Here is a 17,625-nt window from a genome sequence, read left to right as displayed (position 1 = left end):
GAGTTACTTTTCTAAACTGCAAAACTGCAGTTTTCTTTACAACATTGGTGATGCGGAGCATATTAGTAAAGCCACTGTATAGCAAAGCGCCATCAGAAGAGTGAACTTGTTTCTTTTCTCAGCTTATACCCTCAAATAAGCACAATCCCATAATCTTATTTGACACCATTAATGCTTTAGTGTTTCCTTCTGGCCCCCAAGCAACTGTGTCTTCTAAATCGGACTGATGAATTCATCCACCTCTTTGTAAATAAGATCAGAGCTGTTAGGGCAAACATCTTACCATCACTTTCTCAAAACTCTGCCTGTGACTCGTCTCCCGCTCATTTTTGGTCAACTTTTAAACCTGTGACATTACATGACATCACTTCTCGGCTACAGACTTTGAAACGCTCATCTTGTCCTATGGATGTTGTCCCTACTGTGCCATTTATACAAGCTTTTGACTCCATTGGCCCCTGTATTGTTGAGATGCTAAATACTTCACGTTCAACTGGTGTCGTTCCTAGCTACATATTTCCTTTAGGACAGATAATTAGTCAATTTAGTGACATATCATACCATCTGTATGCGGATGATATCCAACTGTACTACTCGTTTAAGGAAACTGAGTTTTCTAAACGGTCATCTTTAATAAATGGTTTGATTCTATGTGACAACTTTCTGCTTCTGAACTCAGATAAAACAGAAACTAATTATTGCCCCTGAAAGGCGTATCACTGAGATAAAAGCAGCATCTTGGGGACTTAGGCTCATCTGTCCAGCTTAGGTGTGGTTTTTGATTCAGCTATGTCATTGGATCACCACTCTAAATTAGTTAGGAACTGTTTCTTCCAACTGAGAAATATTTCTAAGTTAAGAACACTTATGACTAAGGATGAATTAGAGATGATCTTTCATGCTTTCATTTCTTCACGTTTAGATTACTGTAACCAGTGTTGTATAAAGTACTAGAAAGCAATACTTGAGTAAAAGTACAAGTATCGTACTAGAAAAAGACTTTTGTAGAAGTGAAAGTTACCTTTTAGAATATTACTTAAGTAAAAGTCTTAAAGTATCTGATATATACTGTACTTAAGTATCAAAAGTAATTTTCTGATATTTAATGTACTTAAGTATTTGAAGTAAAAGTAAACGTTTTTTTATTTTTTTTTAAAAGCAAGCGGTTAGAACTTTTATTGTGAACTTTATTGTGGCTTTCTTATAGTAAAGCATAAAGCATATTCAGGGTTCCCATATCTTCTTAATCTCACTCATCAAATCCAAATCACATTCTGTTCTCGGACTTTTCTTAAGTTCAAAGAACAAACAGCAGATTTTTAGAGCTGACATCAATGTACAGAAACATTTCTTGCAAATATGGCCACGGGTTTATGACGTCATCTTCACCTCTACCCTGTTCAACGAGTTCACCGCTATCGTCGGGGTGGTGGTCTACCATAACGGGAGCTCCTCCAGTAGGGGCTCATGCTTCCATGGCGGTTTCAGTTGTGCGTCCTCCTCCTCCTTTAGCAACAAACAAGCGCTGAAATAGAGCGCGCGGCGTGCGGAGCGTGCGTAATGCAATCTAGGAGCAGTGATTCGCCAAACCTCCCTTATTGCAGTCGCACACATTTCTTCTAAATTTACTTTTTAGTAATGAGTAACGAAGATGCTTAGTGGAAATATAACGGAGTAAAAGTATACATTTTATCTAGGAAATGTAGTGGAGTAAAAGTGAAAGTTGACATAAATTTAAATAGCGAAGTAAAGTACAGATTCGTGAAATTTCTACTTAAGTACAGTAACGAAGTATTTGTACTCAGTTACATTACAACACTGACTGTAACAGTCTTTTTACCTGTCTGAGTAAGAATCAGCATTTTCGTCTCCAGACTGTTCAAAACTTTGCTGCAAGGCTTTTAATGCACATTAACAAAATAGCACACATCACACCTGTTTTAGCAGTGCTTCACTGGTTACCAGTCCAGTATAAAATTCAATTTAAAATCCTGGTCATTACTTTCAGAGCCTTGCACGGTCAAGTTCCTTCATACATCTCTGATTTGATACAGCTACATACCCCCACCCGTAGTCAGAGATCATTAAGTCAGATGCTATTAGTGGTTCCCCGCACTAATTTTAAAACTAGAGGGGATCGATCATTCCAAGCAGTGGCTCCTAGGCTGTGGAATGACTTGCCTCTCTCGCTACGTTGTGTGGATTCTGTCGAATCTTTTTAAAAGCAGCTGAAGACTCTGCTGTTCAAGCAGGCTTTTACTTAGTCAAGGGGTTATTATGGTTGTTTGTTTTCTATTTGTATTTCAATTTGCTTGTATTGTGACTTCTTGTGTTGTATTGCATTTTATTGTGAAGCACTTTGGGATTTTTATCTGTGAAAGTTTTTTTTTTTTTTACGTTTTTTGTAGTGTTCCCTGAGCCATTAAAAAGGAGTTCCATAGTATTGCAGGTGAATGATGTAAACCTTTGAAATAAAAGATCATGAATTATGATTCTGTTAATGATGGTGCTGTAGCCTCAGAATGGGATTAATAGACCTAGGACTTTTTCTCCCGCAGGATGGCACCTAAAAGAAATAGATTACAGGTTCAATACCATTTCACCAGTAATAGTAGGCTATACTTATGATTAAATATAAAGATAATACACTATATTGGAATATACGCATTCACTCTAGCAGCAATTTTCTCCCATGCAAATTCTTTTACAGCAGCCACTGTGTTACTTTTTTATTAACTAAATATATTTTCAAACTCGCTGTATCCTGTACAAAACTCAGAGTTTCCCATCTCAGGGTAAATCAACTCAGAGATCAGGGTTAGACTCAGAGTTTGTTAAACCACCTTCCTGAAACTGACCCCTTTTGCTTTTTCTCTGAGAACACCCACCAGTAGGGTTGGGTACCGAAACTCTGTGCCAATAGGGAACAGGTGCCGACGTAAACGGTAGAAACGAGACCAAATAAGAACGAAAGTTTTGGTGCCTCATTTCGGTGCCTGACTTTACACTACACCTGACAGCATGTAACGTTAGCCTACCTTAAGCTAGCAGCTGGATTAAACACCGGTAAAATGCTGACAGCTAACGTTAAACAGTGTAAAGTGTGACTGTATTTCACTGTGGAGGACTTCAACAGCGGGATGTAACAGTCTGCTCTGCAGCGCAGCAGCAGCTGCCGTTGTCGCAATTCATAGATATACAGTATGTTTATATGGTCGGAATTAAACAACACAGACGGTGCGTTCACTTGCAGCTGAAGGCAATAGTGCGTTAATTGCAGTTGCTCAGTTGCGAATTAAACACAGATTGGCTTCACAGTAACTGCCGTTGTCGGAATTAAACAACACATACGGTGCATTCACTTATAACAGGTAGCCTCGTGGTGCATTCACAGTAATTGTAAAATACCCTTTTTCCATCTGGGGTTCAACAGCAATTTACTGGTGAAATAAGTTATTGTTATAGTTATTACATTAATATTAAATCTTTAATTTTGACCATGGCCTTAGTCACTGACTGTTGTTTACTACCCTTATTTTTTTTCCCCTTCTTTTTTTTTTTTTTTTTTTTTGAAAAGTACTGGTTCAGGCACCGGCACCGTTTTAAAAGTATCGATTTAGCACCGGAATCAAAAAAAAAAAATACCCAACCCTACCCACCAGTCATCAGACGGAGTGAGTATTGTGTTCGGTCTGTGTGCAATGCCTTGTTTTGTTTCATATTCAATTCTATTTATAGTATCAAATCATAACAGAGTTATCTCGAGACACTTTACAGATAGAGTAGGTCTAGACCACACTCTATAAATTCCAAAACCCCAACAATTACAGTAATTCCCTCAAGAGCAACCATTAGCAGTGGCTATTGCGACAGTGGCAAGGAAAAACTCCCTTTTAGGAAGAGACCTCGGCAGAACCAGACTCTTGGTAGGCGGTTGTGCGGGCGGTTGACGGGTGGGATGAAGGGTGGCAAAAACAGTGGCAATATAATAGTCACATTAAAGATAATGGAACAGTGACTTCGAAGGTCACCGTGGAAGTTCATGTCATAGCAGGGCACATCGTGTCATACTGAGTAGTCGCCCGACCCAGTCCCCTTACGGATCCTGTACCTCTGTGCATATGAATATCACAGCAGGGCGTTGTGGGATGTAGCGTGGCGCTGCAGAGCATGGGTGGATGCGGCGGACGCAGCAGGACGCGGCCGGGTATTGTGCAGAGAATCGCAGAACGCAGCTCCGCGAAGAAGAAACATAAGGACTCCGGGGAGTAAACTCCCCAAAGCTAGGTTAGTAACAAGCATTTCTGGGACAGGATGCATACAAAAGGAAACAAGTGGAAACAGAGATGAGAGAGCAGCTCAGTGTGTCATAGGAAGGAAGGAACTTCCCCGGCAGTCTGGGATTGTAATAGCATAACTAAGAGAGGCAGGTTAAAGAGAGGTGCCTGGTCGGGCGAGAACTCTCCCCAACCGGATCGGGCTGTACTGGCCTGCCTCCCTCTACTCTCGCTATATTATTGATTATATAATAAATAAAACTGAGGACTACGAAGAGGAGCAGATGGGCCGGGTTAGGCGGACGCTGCAACTCCTCACTGGGTTTTCAGTTTACTCTTAAATGTTTTTGACAGTGTCTGCCCCTCGAACCCAAATTGGGAGCTGGTTCCACAGGAGCGGAGCCTGATAGCTGAAGGCTCTGGCCCCCAGTCTACTTTTAGAGACTCTAGGAACCACAAGTAGCTCTGCATTCTGGGAGCGTAGTGCTCTACTAGGACAATAAGGTACTAAGAGCTCTTCTAGGTAGATATAACATCCTGTGGACATTGTGTGTGTCCACAGCATGCAGAGGGGGAACACCGCCACTTTGACGCAGACCACATGTGCAATCTTTCAGTGGGTACAAATCGTTCTTTACATTTAAATTCATTTTTCTTGTGGAAATGAACTGGCATGCTAAAGGTGAATCTAAACTCATGCACGCTTCTCTTTGTTCAGTTATATTTCAGACTTGAATGTCTGGATAACTTGCCAGCCTGAACTGTATCCCTATACACAGTTCAGTTGCTTACAGATTTTAACACAGTTCGATAAACAATATCTCCCAGCCCAGCATCTGTCTGTATTTGGTGTGTGCCAATCATCTGAAGTCTACCACGCTACTGCATTTAAAGGTAGAGTGTAATTAGACAACATGCACCAGCTGTGTCAATTAACACACCTGGCACTGCACTCATGAGCCATCCCCACACCTCTCTGCCCTGTTGCTTAATGCAAACAATGCCCATATCCACAAATCCAATTTAGAAACTTTAGTGTTTTGTTCAAATGAGTCACATGAATAATATTCCTGATATTATTATAGCACACAAACGGACACAACTTTTATAGGCAGACAGAAAGCGGGATCAGCTTGATGATTTAATTTCTGGAATTTTACAAATATGAAAGGAGGAATACTGTGGCCCTTGAAACCTTAGTGTGATTATAAGTGATTGTAAGTGCATGTGAGTAAATATGGGAATGTGAATGAGTTTCTATGTGCCATTCATTGTCTCTATGTGCTGTACGGCCATCACGCAAATGCATCAATTCGGGTGCGGAGGAGAGTACCAAGGTTAATCTGCAATGCTCCTGGGGGAATAAAGGGGGGTGTTGTGTAAAAATACCAACAAAAACGCAACCCATTTTATCAATGTGATTTTATCATTATGATAATATAGGAATGTGCAGAATATGTATTTAGGAAAAGTCAGTGCAGGAGGGAAACGTAGTAATAACAATGCCAGAATAATTCAATCATTCAAATCAGAACTTTAAATGGCGTGGGCTATTGTGGTTCTAGAGTTAAGGGTCTTAATGCTGAATGATGGGGTTCAGTGCTACACCAATCCCAGGGGTATGGATTTTAGTTGCAGCTATTTATCTTTGCACAATCTTTGTTTTAATAATATTGTTACAGCTTATACACTAACTCATCTGTTTTTGATGTTAATTTATTTTACAGATGGTACAGTCAGCAAGTTCCATTACTCTTATGTCTTTTTCATTGATAAAATAATGTCCTAGCCTACAAGTAGCAACACGCCTTGATCTAGAAATGCTCCACCTCTACCTGCAGCCCAAACCGAGTCTGCAGCCTTCAGAAATGCTTCACCTCCACCTGTCGCCAGAACTTCATCTGCTCCGCAAGAGCAGAAAGGTAGAAGAAAACAAGAACGGGGCTTATATTTCACTATTATTCCAAATATTCCAAATTTGAAACAGCATATTCCGTTTGGATATTCCGAACAAGGCCTTTTATTCCCTGAATTTAGCATTTAGCGGAAGCAAATAGCTTATTTCACAAAATCATATTATTACAAAGTAAACAGATATGCAAATACAGCATATAATCTTTTGGTCTTACAATAACTTACAACAATACAATAATATAAAACAATACCTTTAAATTACAAAATCCTATCCTATGTTTCGGTTTATTCTTTTCTGTTTTGGTCAAGTAATGATGTCTTTAATCTATTTTTGAACTGAATGATATTATGGCTCGGTTTGATGTCATTGTTCAGTCCATTCCATAAGGTCACCCCACAAACTGAAACGCACATGCTTTTAACAGAAGTTCGCACAAGAGGTTGCTTGAACATACAATGACCTCTTAGATGATATCCCCCGTCTCTTTCATTAAATATTGCACGTATGTTACAAGGTCAATTATTTTCCTTAACTTTAAACATAAATTGTGCAGTTTTGAATGTAACAATGTCCACAAATTTCAGCAAAGGTGAATTAAAAACCAGATGATTGGTGTGCTCATAATATTCGGTGTGATTTATTATCCTAATTGCTCTTTTTTGCAATGTGCACATTTTTTATAAGTTGCTTTTGTAGGTATTTCCCCAAACTTCCACACAATATAACATATATGGTACAATAAGTGTGCAGTACAGAGTATGTAATTATTTTTGTTCAAGATCTAGTTTTGCTCAATATACCAATACTCCTGGCCATCTTCATGCACAGATATTTAATGTGGGGCTTCCAGCAGAGTTTATGGTCAAGAACACCCAGAAATTTATTTTCATAGACTCTTTCAATTGTTTCATTTTCAATTAATATTTTAACATCTGTATTCATGGTGCAATTTCAGAATATCATGAATTTAGTTTTGTTCAAGTTTAAAGATAACTTATTTGAATCAAACCAGAGTTTTAATTTATTCATTTCATTAGTGACCATTTCGAGCGTCTGCTGCAAGTTATCACCACAACCAAAAATATTTGTGTCATCTGCAAAAACAGTAAATTTTAGAACATTTGATAATTTACAAATGTCATTTAAGTAAAGGATAAACAATTTCGGGCCTAAAACTGACCCCTGTGGAACGTCACAGGAAATATTAAGACTCACTGACCAGTGATTACCCATTTGAATAAACTGACTCGTGCTTTCAATATAGTTTTTTATCCAGTTAAAGTCCACACCTCTTATGCCATACCTTTCCAACTTTTTTAACAGGATTTTGTGATCAACACTATCAAAAGCTTTTTCCAGATCTATGAAAATCCCCACTGCAAAGTTTTTTATTTTCAATACAATTTGTTAATCTTTAAACTAACTCAATAAGTGCCATAGACGTTGATCTACCGGATCTGAATCCATACCGACTTTCCATTTGTAAATTATCTAGCCTTTTGACAAATAGTTTTTCAAGTATTTTTGAGAATAGAGAAAGCAGAGATATTGGTCTATAGTTATTGAAAATATGGGAGTCACCAGATTTATACAATGGGATGACTTTAGCTACTTTCATTTTATCAGGAAATACTCCTGTTTTAAATTATATATATATATATATATATATATAAAATGTGTGTGTGAGAGTGGGTCAACTATCCCATCTATTACTTTTTTTTAGTAGAGACATATCAATGTCATCACAATCTTTGGAAGTTTTCTCTATAACTTCCCTGCCTTCTACAGTTCCCAAAAACAATGAATATGGGTTATTTTCCACATGGTCCATCACAGAGTAATTCGTCCCGGTGTAATTTATGTCTTTGGCCAGATTAGGTTTTCTAATTCTTTCATTCTATATTTTATGAAATTCCTATAAAGGGTATTCTTTTTTTGTACAGGCATTTCAAATTCCTTTGGACATCCAGGGTGTTCCTGAATATTTCCATTTATTACAGTATTGTTTTATTATTTATTGTTTTTATTATATAAAGTTGTAAATATGTCTAAGAATAGTTCATATGCATTGTTAAGGTCAGCTTCCTTCTTTAGTTCCTTCCAATTATACTTTATTAACTCCTTTCTAAATGCAGAAATAGTTTCTTCAGTCCTTAATCTCCTGAATATAGTCTCATTGCACTCCTTTTTCCCAGTAGAATTACAGTCATGAGTCACAAAGATTGGTAGGTGGTCACTTATGTCATTAATTAATATTCCACTTAACCCTCGTATTATGTTGAAAAAAAATTACATTGATGATGTTACGGGTCAAAATGACCCGTAAAGTGTAAATACACTCAAAACAAACTTTTTTTCCTCATCACAAACATTTTTTCCCCCAAAACTGTTTTTACCAATTACTTAGTGAAAATATTTCCGGTATACACTTGCATATTGCATGCATAGCTAGATTTGGCATCCTAGGATGCCCATATTTTGATGCCATACTTGGCAGGCTTGTTGGGCATGTACTGTCAGAAGGGACAGCGCCCCATGAATGGAACAAGGCATTCGTCTACAGTGACATGGGGACCAGTATTGTACAAGACAGGTAAAATTTTGACCCATTTATCCCATACATCTCTGATCTCAGCTAGTTTGTCTCTTTCACGTCGACCAGCTCTAGTGTTGTGGAACACCCGAGCTTTCGTATGAATTGACTCCAAAGACATTGTTGTTAGAAATATTGGCCTTCCACTCTCGTCATTCCACAGACTGGCAGTTGCTTCTCCCTTTGACTTGTACACTCTAGCTAATACTATTCAATGTAATTCAATTCAATTTGATTTATAGTATCAAATCATAACAAGAGTTATCTCGAGACACTTTACAGATAGAGGTGGTCTGCCACCTTTAATTATTGCTGTTACAGTGCGAGGAAAAACTCCCTTTAGGAAGACCTTGCAGACACTTTGGTGGGGTGTCTGACGGGGTGGGGTGTGATGAGTGATAATTGGTTTGTTGGCGTTGCGGGTATAGGTGGCACTGCAGAGCATGGGTGGATGCTCGGGCGCAGCAGGACTAGGATTTCAATGTATGAATGCAAGTCAATCTGATCCAGTGACTTCCATTTCTTTTGAAATACACACCTCCCTGCAAGTTGGTCATGTCCACTATGATCCTATCTGTTGGTTGGGATATGAAGAGATGAAATGGTGATTGAATATCATCAACTAGTGTGGCAGAAAATCTTGTGGGGCTTGGAGTCATTTTGATGACAGTCAGTCAGTCTGTCTGGTGATGTTGACCATTTTATGTTACCATCTTTAGCTGTCCATGTTGAGGATGATTGCTGCCCATTGTTTTCAGCTAATGTAGAGACTACACCAGACTAGTCCCCTGAATCCTCTTCATCATAGGAAAATTCACAATCACAGTCTCTGAAAGATCCTCTGACTCTGAAATCTCTTCCTCTACATCACTATTACCATCAAAAATCTGTGCTAAAACTTCTTCAGTTGCAAACCTTTTGGAGCTCATTTTGTAGTGTGCGTGTCAAAGAGATGACATTACAACAGTGAAGAGGACAAGCGCGAGTAAGCTCCTCCTCCTTTACACACACACACACACACACACACACACACACACACACACACACACACACACACACACACACACACACACACACACACACAAACACACACACACACACACACACACACACACAAAACACACCTGGTTCTAAATGGGTGTTGAAAGTCTCCGGGTCAAAATCACCCGCAACATCATCTTTGTATACAAACTGTGAACAGACATTCCACTACACATCAGTGTGTCCAGATTTAATGAACAAGTTCATGACCCTAAATGAGGAAATGTCATACAATTTCATGAAGAAAAAAATAGGTTAACCAGTATTTTGGTCAACACAAAAACGCAAATGGGTCAAATTGACCCGTAACATAATACGAGGGTTAAAGAATTGATTTCCATATTGTTTGTAAAAAATATTATCTATCAGAGTAGCACCATTGCATGTTATTCTGGTAGGTTTTGTGATTGTTGGAAAAAGACTCAAACTATACAGTGTTTCAATAAAGTCTCCCGTCAATTTGTGTTTGTTGGGATTTAGTAGGTCGATGTAGAAATCCCCACATATAGGCTATAGTTGACTTTATGCTTTACTTCCATTATTTCTGTGAATATTTTAACATTGGATCCTGGTTTCTATATACACAACTTACTATGACATTCTTCATTTTTTCCATACATAATTCAATTGAGATACACTCCATTATATCATCTATGACTACTGTCATGTTTTCAACAACCTTGTAAGTTAGCCCTTTATCAATCTTTATCAGCTATGCTGGTATCATTACAGTTTACGGCCTCTTGCCTGTTTATGGCTTTCGGTCAACTATGTGCGTTGCTATGGTTGTTGTACACTCTGGAGGTGGGCATGGTCAACACATTCTCACACCCAACGCGTAAAATAAGGACGTTCGGTTAGGAGCCTTTCTCGTTCTTATTTGACGTTAAAAGTCTCCTTTAGCGTCTCATGTAAACGTGCTTGGTCGCCACTATTGCCGTCCCTTTTTCGTCCCTTTTGACGCGCTTGGTCGGGACGGGTGAACGGAATCGCGGAGGTTGGGTTTAGGAGAAAAACAACGGGGAAAGGACGCCTCAAAAGCCGGTAAACACACCGCGGGTGAAGCGCGACAATAACGGAATCGCGGAGGTTGGGTTTAGGAGAAAAACAACGGGGAAAGGACGCCTCAAAAGCCGGGAAACACACGCCGGAGACGGGGAAACAAAACGCCACACGCTGGGCGCGAACCCGAGTCTCCTGAGTGAAAGTCTGGTGTTTTACCCATCCGCCACCCCAACCACCATCCTTACGCAGCAATTTCCCATTACATACCACTCGCTAAATCTCATCCAACTGCGGCTCTCCCCAGTACATTACACAAATACGCTGAAGGATGCCTTTTTCGTCGCATCAGACGCTGAAGGACACTGCCCAAACGTACTTATTTTACGAGTTCGGAATGGGTTGGCGTGGTCTACAATCAGCTGCAGTGGAGACAGGTGTGGGGATGGCTCATGAGAGCAGTGCCAGGTGAGTTTATTGTCTCAGCTGACTGTTGATGGACTAATTACACCCTCCCTTTACATGCAGTAGCGTGCTGGCCCTTCAGATGACATTCATTTTTGTTGGATTCCGGCACATGTGGGTAGCCTATTGAGGGAAATGAGATAGCTGACAAAATGGCTAATAAATATAATGAACTAGACATTAGGTTGGGACGATCGGAAGTAAAATGAATCATTCATTAGAGAGTTGATATTAAATGGCTGGAAATCTGGGACAAAGACACAAAGGTTAGAGAGTATTACAAAATTCATAAGGCAGTTAGGTTGAGAAGATGTAAAGGAAAAGGCAGAAAAGAAGATGTCACATTTACTTGGTTAAGGTTAGGGAACACAGGGTTATTAAGTACATTTTTCTTATTGAAAAAGTCAGAATCAGAAAATTTTGAAGGATGTAGAAGTAGGGAAAAGGTAGAACATGTGTTCCCGGAAGTGGAACGCGAAGGATATAGACTACACTCGCATTAACTGCGCAATTACGTGAAATGGAACCCGTAACAACTGTATGTCCTGTAGCCTAGTCACACAATGCCTTCAAGATGTCATTATTACACATCCTCTCAGTCAGAAGTACACACATCCCGTGTGTAGCTAGCTGTCAATTCAGTGTGACTGGTGTGTGTGTGTGTGTGTGTGTGTGTGTGGCCAGTGAACCAAAGAAAATGAAATGTTTTGTTCAATACATTTAATGAGACTGTGAACATTTATTGACAACATAATAAAAGGGAGGCTAAATAAAGTCTTTATTCCTTCAAATCTTTCTCCTCATCTTCTGAGTGGACCATCTGCTTCTCTGCTTTCAGCAGTCTCAGTCCTAAAGAGAAGGAAAACACAGGTTGTCAGCTTGAAACTATTGCTACATTTACACATGACCGGCTATTTTCATAAACTGACATTTCAACCTATCTGTTTTCAAAATAACATTGTGCACAGCTGTCAGTTTTCAGAAAAGTGTTTGTTTACACATACCCACTCTTCTATTGAAAAAATGTAACATTGAATTGAATATTAAAGGCAGCACTAAATAAAGAATGACAGAAGTTACATTCTAAAATGCAGTTTTCTGCTGATATTTTCTTTCAACTAGGACAAAAAAATCTCTTTCGTGATATGTCACAGCCTTTTGCGATGTGTTTATTGCACAAGTTGATCTTGCAATGATAATAAAAAATGTATTGTGCAGCCCTACTTTGAACACCAGACCAAAACCACTCACAGCATCCACTTCAAAGGTCCTCAAATAGGAGTAAATCCCATGGCCCTTATTTAATAGCTCCTCGGTCCTCACTCCTCGGTCCTCGGCTGAACTGGAAGTTGTTCTGGCCCTCCTCTCTGAAGGCCGTCTCAGAACTCTTATTTCTGCCCCGAGGAGTGAGGAGCGAGCATTGAGGAGGTGTCATCCAGGAGCTATAGACGAGGATACACGAGAGCAGCCTTTTCTGGAAGCCATGCAGCTGAAGGAGTTGCTAACTCCGCCCAAACAGCTGACGAATTCATGTAACGTCATGTAATCATCCCTCTAAAACACATTTGCTCGTTGCCTCTCTTCTCCTGTGATGCCTCTGCGGTGAGAGGGACACGAGGAAGGGAGGCAAGTGGAGGACTCAAGGATGCAATTTAAGTAACATCAGATGCAGCTCAGGAGTCAGGAGTTCTCAGGAGTTCTCACCGCATGTACTGCCACCAGTTATCATGCGACCAAAGTTCCATACTTAGATCACAAGATGACAGCCAAACCATTGTCATTAGCTGATGACGACCATAAGATGTGGTTGAAAGCCCCTGTAAAAGCTTATAAGTAAACCCTGATTTAAGATTATTTTGTCCTAGTATACCCAATGTATAAAATGCTCAAATCATAAACCACTACTTTGTTTAACCATGGAGAAGAGTGTTCTAATGTTAAAAAATTACGTATTTTACCCCAAACCATTAACAAATATTTTTTTGTCTTAACCTAGTTAAAGCTTAACTTTGGTGCCAATAAGGGTTGTTTTGGAAGGTAATCACAAACCTATATAAATAGATTTAATATTGTAGACACAAAGGTTCAAAAGGAAGCACAGATCCCTGTTGTTAATAATAATCACAAAATACATGTACCATTCTAAGGTGACACAGACCTGGTATATGTGGATGAGAGTTGAGGACAGGTGTGTCTTTTCTGCGAGGTTTCTTCTTCTGATCTGCCTCCTGATTCTGTGCGCAAAGGGCCTCCTCTTCATCGTCCTTCATCTCTGACTTCCTGTCCACCAGGCTCTCCTGCGCCTCCTTGTCTGTCACACAGCCAGACAAACTGTTAACATTGTCAATCAACTCCGTAGAAGAGACAGACTTTTAGAGAAGAAGGAAACTTACATAACAGCTCTGTTTTTATTCACATCTGTTAGTGGATGAAACAATGCAAATATTTAAAGGTGGTCATTCTGTCTAGAACAGCAAACGCTGTCTGATTTTCTAAGAGGGCATTTCTGCTTATTTTTTTACTCTAAAACACAGAGTTGATCCATTGCTTTTCAAGGCTCTGACACACCAACCTGACGGCTGACCTTCAGCAGAAAAGGCAGTCGGACTGACTGCCTCCCCGAATTGGTCAGAAAAGTGCCTCGGAAGACAACGAAGCGACGCCAACTTCAGCGTATGTTCTGCGCATGCGCAAGACATAATAATGTCTCCATAACAGCAGGTGGCGCTAATTTGTATTGTCAAATCGGCAACTGATTGGACCAACGCGTCACGTGGGTCTGGCTTCTCCCGGATTTCAAACCCAGACCATAATGGCGGCTTGTTCAGAATACGATCTCATATTTTACGAAAATAGTTCACCGAAATGTGTTTCTGAAAACATTTTAAGCGAGAAATAAGCCATGCAGTTTGTGAATCTGTCTTCATTTCCGATCAACAAATGTCAGTTTGAAAGATTTTCGTCAGATTTTGAGAGGTTAGTCATGCTCATCCCGCTCGTCATTTCCGGGTTGACTTCAATTCAATTCAATTTTATTTATAGTATCAAATCATAACAAGAGTTATCTCGAGACACTTTACAGATAGAGTAGGTCTAGACCACACTCTATAAATTCCAAAACCCCAACAATTACAGTAATTCCCTCAAGAGCAAGCATTAGCAGTGGCTATTGCGACAGTGGCAAGGAAAAACTCCCTTTTAGGAAGAGACCTCGGCAGAACCAGACTCTTGGTAGGCGGTGTCTGACGGGGCCGGTTGAGGGTGTGATGAACAGTGGCAGTCATAATAAAGATAATGGAACAGTGACTACAATGGTAGTTGTAGTAGTTCATGTCATAGCAGGGCACAGGAGGGCGTTGCGGGATGTAGCGTGGGAGAGTAAACTCCCCAGAGCTAGGTTAGTAACAAGCATTTCTGGGACACAGATGCACACAAAAGGAAACGAGTGAAAACAGAGATGAGAGAGCAGCTCAGTGTGTCATAGGAAGGAAGGAACTTCCCCGGCAGTCTAGAATTATAATAGCATAACTAAGAGAGGCAGGTTTGAGAGAGGTGCCGGATCGGGCTTGAACTCTCCCCTGCCGGATCGGGGTGTACTGGCCTGTCTCCTTCTACTCTCACTATATTATTGGTTATATGATTGACGAATCTGATGACTATGAAGAGAAGCAGTTGGGCCGGGTTAGGCGGACGCTGCAACTCCTCACTCCCTAACTATAAGCTTTATCAAAGAGGAGGGTTTTCAGTTTATTCTTAAATGTGGTGACGGTGTCTGCCCCTCGAACCCAAGTTTGGAGCTGGTTCCACAGGAGCGGAGCCTGATAGCTGAAGGCTCTGGCCCCCAGTCTACTTTTAGAGACTCTAGGAACCACAAGTAGCTCTGAATTTTGGGAGCGCAGTGCTCTAGTGGGACAGTAAGGTACTAAGAGCACTTCTAGGTATGATGGTGCTTGACCATTTAGAGCTTTGTAGGTCAGGAGGAGGATTTAAAATTCGATCCTAGATTTCACAGGAAACCAATGCAGAGAAGCTAATACAGGTGAAATATGATCTCTTTTCTTAGTTCTCATCTGAACAAGTGCTGCAGCATTCTGGATCAGCTGAAGAGTCTTAAGGGACTTATTTGAGCAACCTGACAGTAGGTAATTACAACAGTCCAGCCTGGAAGTAACGAATGCATGGACTAGTTTTTCAGCATCGTTTTGAGATAGGATTTTGAGGTTTGTTTTAAGTGGGCGTTGAAGGATATATCCTGATCAAAAATAATTCCTAGATTTCTGACAGCAGTGGTGGGTTCCAGGGCAATACCATCCAGAGTAGCTATAGCGCTCCAACAATCAGATTGGCCATTGAGTCCGACTGCCCGCCTTCCGATTCGACATGTCGAATCGGCCCAAATGAAGCACGATGGTTCCTCCGACTGACGACTGCACAGAACACACCGAACAGACTCGAGTCACTGACCTCACCAGACTGTCCGACGGCAGATAATCGGGTTGGTGTGTCAGGGCCGTTAGAGAGTCAGTTCATCCAGATCACAACAAAACTAAACTTACTTTCCCATTTACTCTACTGCATCAAGCCATTCAGCTAGCTGTTAGTTTCAGCTTGGTTTGTTGTTGTCATTTTAAGCTGATCCATGAACATTTCCAAACCCTAACCACTCATTTTTGTTGCCTAAACTCAAGTAGTAGTAGTAAAATTGAGACTATTTAGTTAAATACAATGGTCACGTGATTAAAACAGCCACCGTGGTAACCTACCCGTCCCTTTTCTAAACAGCTTCCAAAGAGGGCTTCTTAGATTTTTTTGTGTTAACAAACTATCTGGCGCGTCAGGTTATCTAAGTCCACCTTAATGCTAACTTAAGGTGGGCTGACCTTTAAGGTGGACCAGCGATTCTCATTTTAGTCACAAGCTGCTCAGCTGTACTTAGTGTGAGCTAAAAACACATTTTCTATAGATTATAGTTGTTAGACCAGACATTTATAGCAATTGCTCGTCCCTCATTATATAGGCTATACAGGAAACAATTTAACTTATTACTGCGAAAAATAAAATAAAAAATCTTCTCATGTCTATATTTTTCTCTCTCTCTCTCTCTCTATATATATATATATATATATATATATATATATATATATATATATATATATATATATATATATATATATATATATATATTTGCTAAGCATAGGTATCGATATCGGTATTGATAAAATCCTAACAATACTCATACCTAACTGGAGATGCAATTGGTCTGTAAGGATTTTTATTATCACTTTTTACTTTTCTTTTTTAAAGAGGCGGAATTATTTATACAGAAAATATGAAAATCATAACAAATCGGTCCATTATTTGATTATTCTTTGTGCTATTTAGTATGTTTGTTTATTTAGTATTTTGTTTGTCAGAATCACAATGTAAGTTGTGTTTAAATTGGAAACATATGACTATTATTTGAAAAAAAAGATGGCCAGAGCGCTGAGCTTACAGTGTTTGCTCTCCTGTGTCATCAGTCGCTGTTCAGGCTCCAGGGTCGACCTCATACAGCCAGTCGTCATCTCTGAGGCCCTCGGGGCTATCTGCACAGATCACATAACACACACACACACACACACACACACACACACACAAACACACACACACACACATGCACAATCACAATCCATTATTCATTAGTGGACCTTATGACACTAACAAAGGATAACGCACTTTAGGGCTGTGTGTGTGCGTGCATGCATGCGTGTGTGCATGCATGCATGGATGTCTGGCTCTCTGACACATCTGCTTTACTTTTAGACGAAACTGCATCAACACAAGCTTTGATCAAATCACCACATTCACACAGCAGTTCTTTGTCTCTGCGAGCTTCATCATTGCCTTATATACCTCCCTTTTTATACCTTTAAACATTTAACATGTCCGAATACAACACGTATTTTAGCATTTTGTCAAGTAAGTAGATGCAATTGGATGTGATTTTCCGAATGGATAAGGAAGATAAAACCCAGAACAACTACAAAAGAAAGAAAAGCGGTAAAGTGATAAAGAACGTGGCTGCAAATAAACAACAGAGAAGCAACAAAAGGGAAAACAAAAGCATGAGTAAACTCAAGCTAAAAGAGGAATACACATAAAAATGAAGACAGGAAAACAAACAGCCCTGCCGAAAGAAAGAATGAAAGTGTGTTCTTACCTCAGTCTCAGCAGTGTCAGACTGACGGGCTGGAGCGGTGTCCCTCTGGGTTATAATGCTTGGAGGAGGAGCATCCTCTCTCCTCTGTAGCTATTATCTGCCCAACCCACCCCCCCACAGGCAGGAGAGCTAT

General features: G+C 40.0%; 1 protein-coding gene across 1 annotated transcript; it reads right to left on the bottom strand.

The window, feature by feature from the left end:
• Positions 1-12,047: 12,047 nt before the first annotated feature.
• Positions 12,048-17,574, bottom strand: ppp1r17 (protein phosphatase 1 regulatory subunit 17). The gene is made up of 4 exons (XM_039789754.1): positions 17,493-17,574; positions 16,788-16,878; positions 13,452-13,604; positions 12,048-12,142 (listed from the first exon to the last, which is right to left on the bottom strand). The coding sequence occupies exons 2-4, from the start codon at positions 16,855-16,857 to the stop codon at positions 12,072-12,074; spliced, it is 294 nt and encodes a 97-aa protein (XP_039645688.1). The 5' UTR covers positions 16,858-16,878; positions 17,493-17,574; the 3' UTR covers positions 12,048-12,071.
• Positions 17,575-17,625: the final 51 nt, after the last annotated feature.

The sequence above is a fragment of the Perca fluviatilis genome, chromosome 22, assembly GCF_010015445.1.
Source record: "Perca fluviatilis chromosome 22, GENO_Pfluv_1.0, whole genome shotgun sequence".
In the NCBI taxonomy this organism is placed as follows: domain Eukaryota; kingdom Metazoa; phylum Chordata; class Actinopteri; order Perciformes; family Percidae; genus Perca; species Perca fluviatilis.
The sequence above is the reverse complement of the archived record's forward strand: the minus strand, read 5'-3'. Positions and strand labels throughout refer to the sequence as shown.

Coding starts and splice junctions, on each gene's coding strand:
- ppp1r17 (XM_039789754.1), bottom strand. CDS start 16,857: ATGACGACTGGCTGTATGAGGTCGACCCTGGAGCCTGAACAGCGACTG. Junction 13,605..16,787: donor GACACAGGAGAGCAAACACT/GTAAGCTCAGCG, acceptor GCTGTGTGACAG/ACAAGGAGGCGCAGGAGAGC. Junction 12,143..13,451: donor CTCTCATCCACATATACCAG/GTCTGTGTCACC, acceptor CCTTCTCTTTAG/GACTGAGACTGCTGAAAGCA.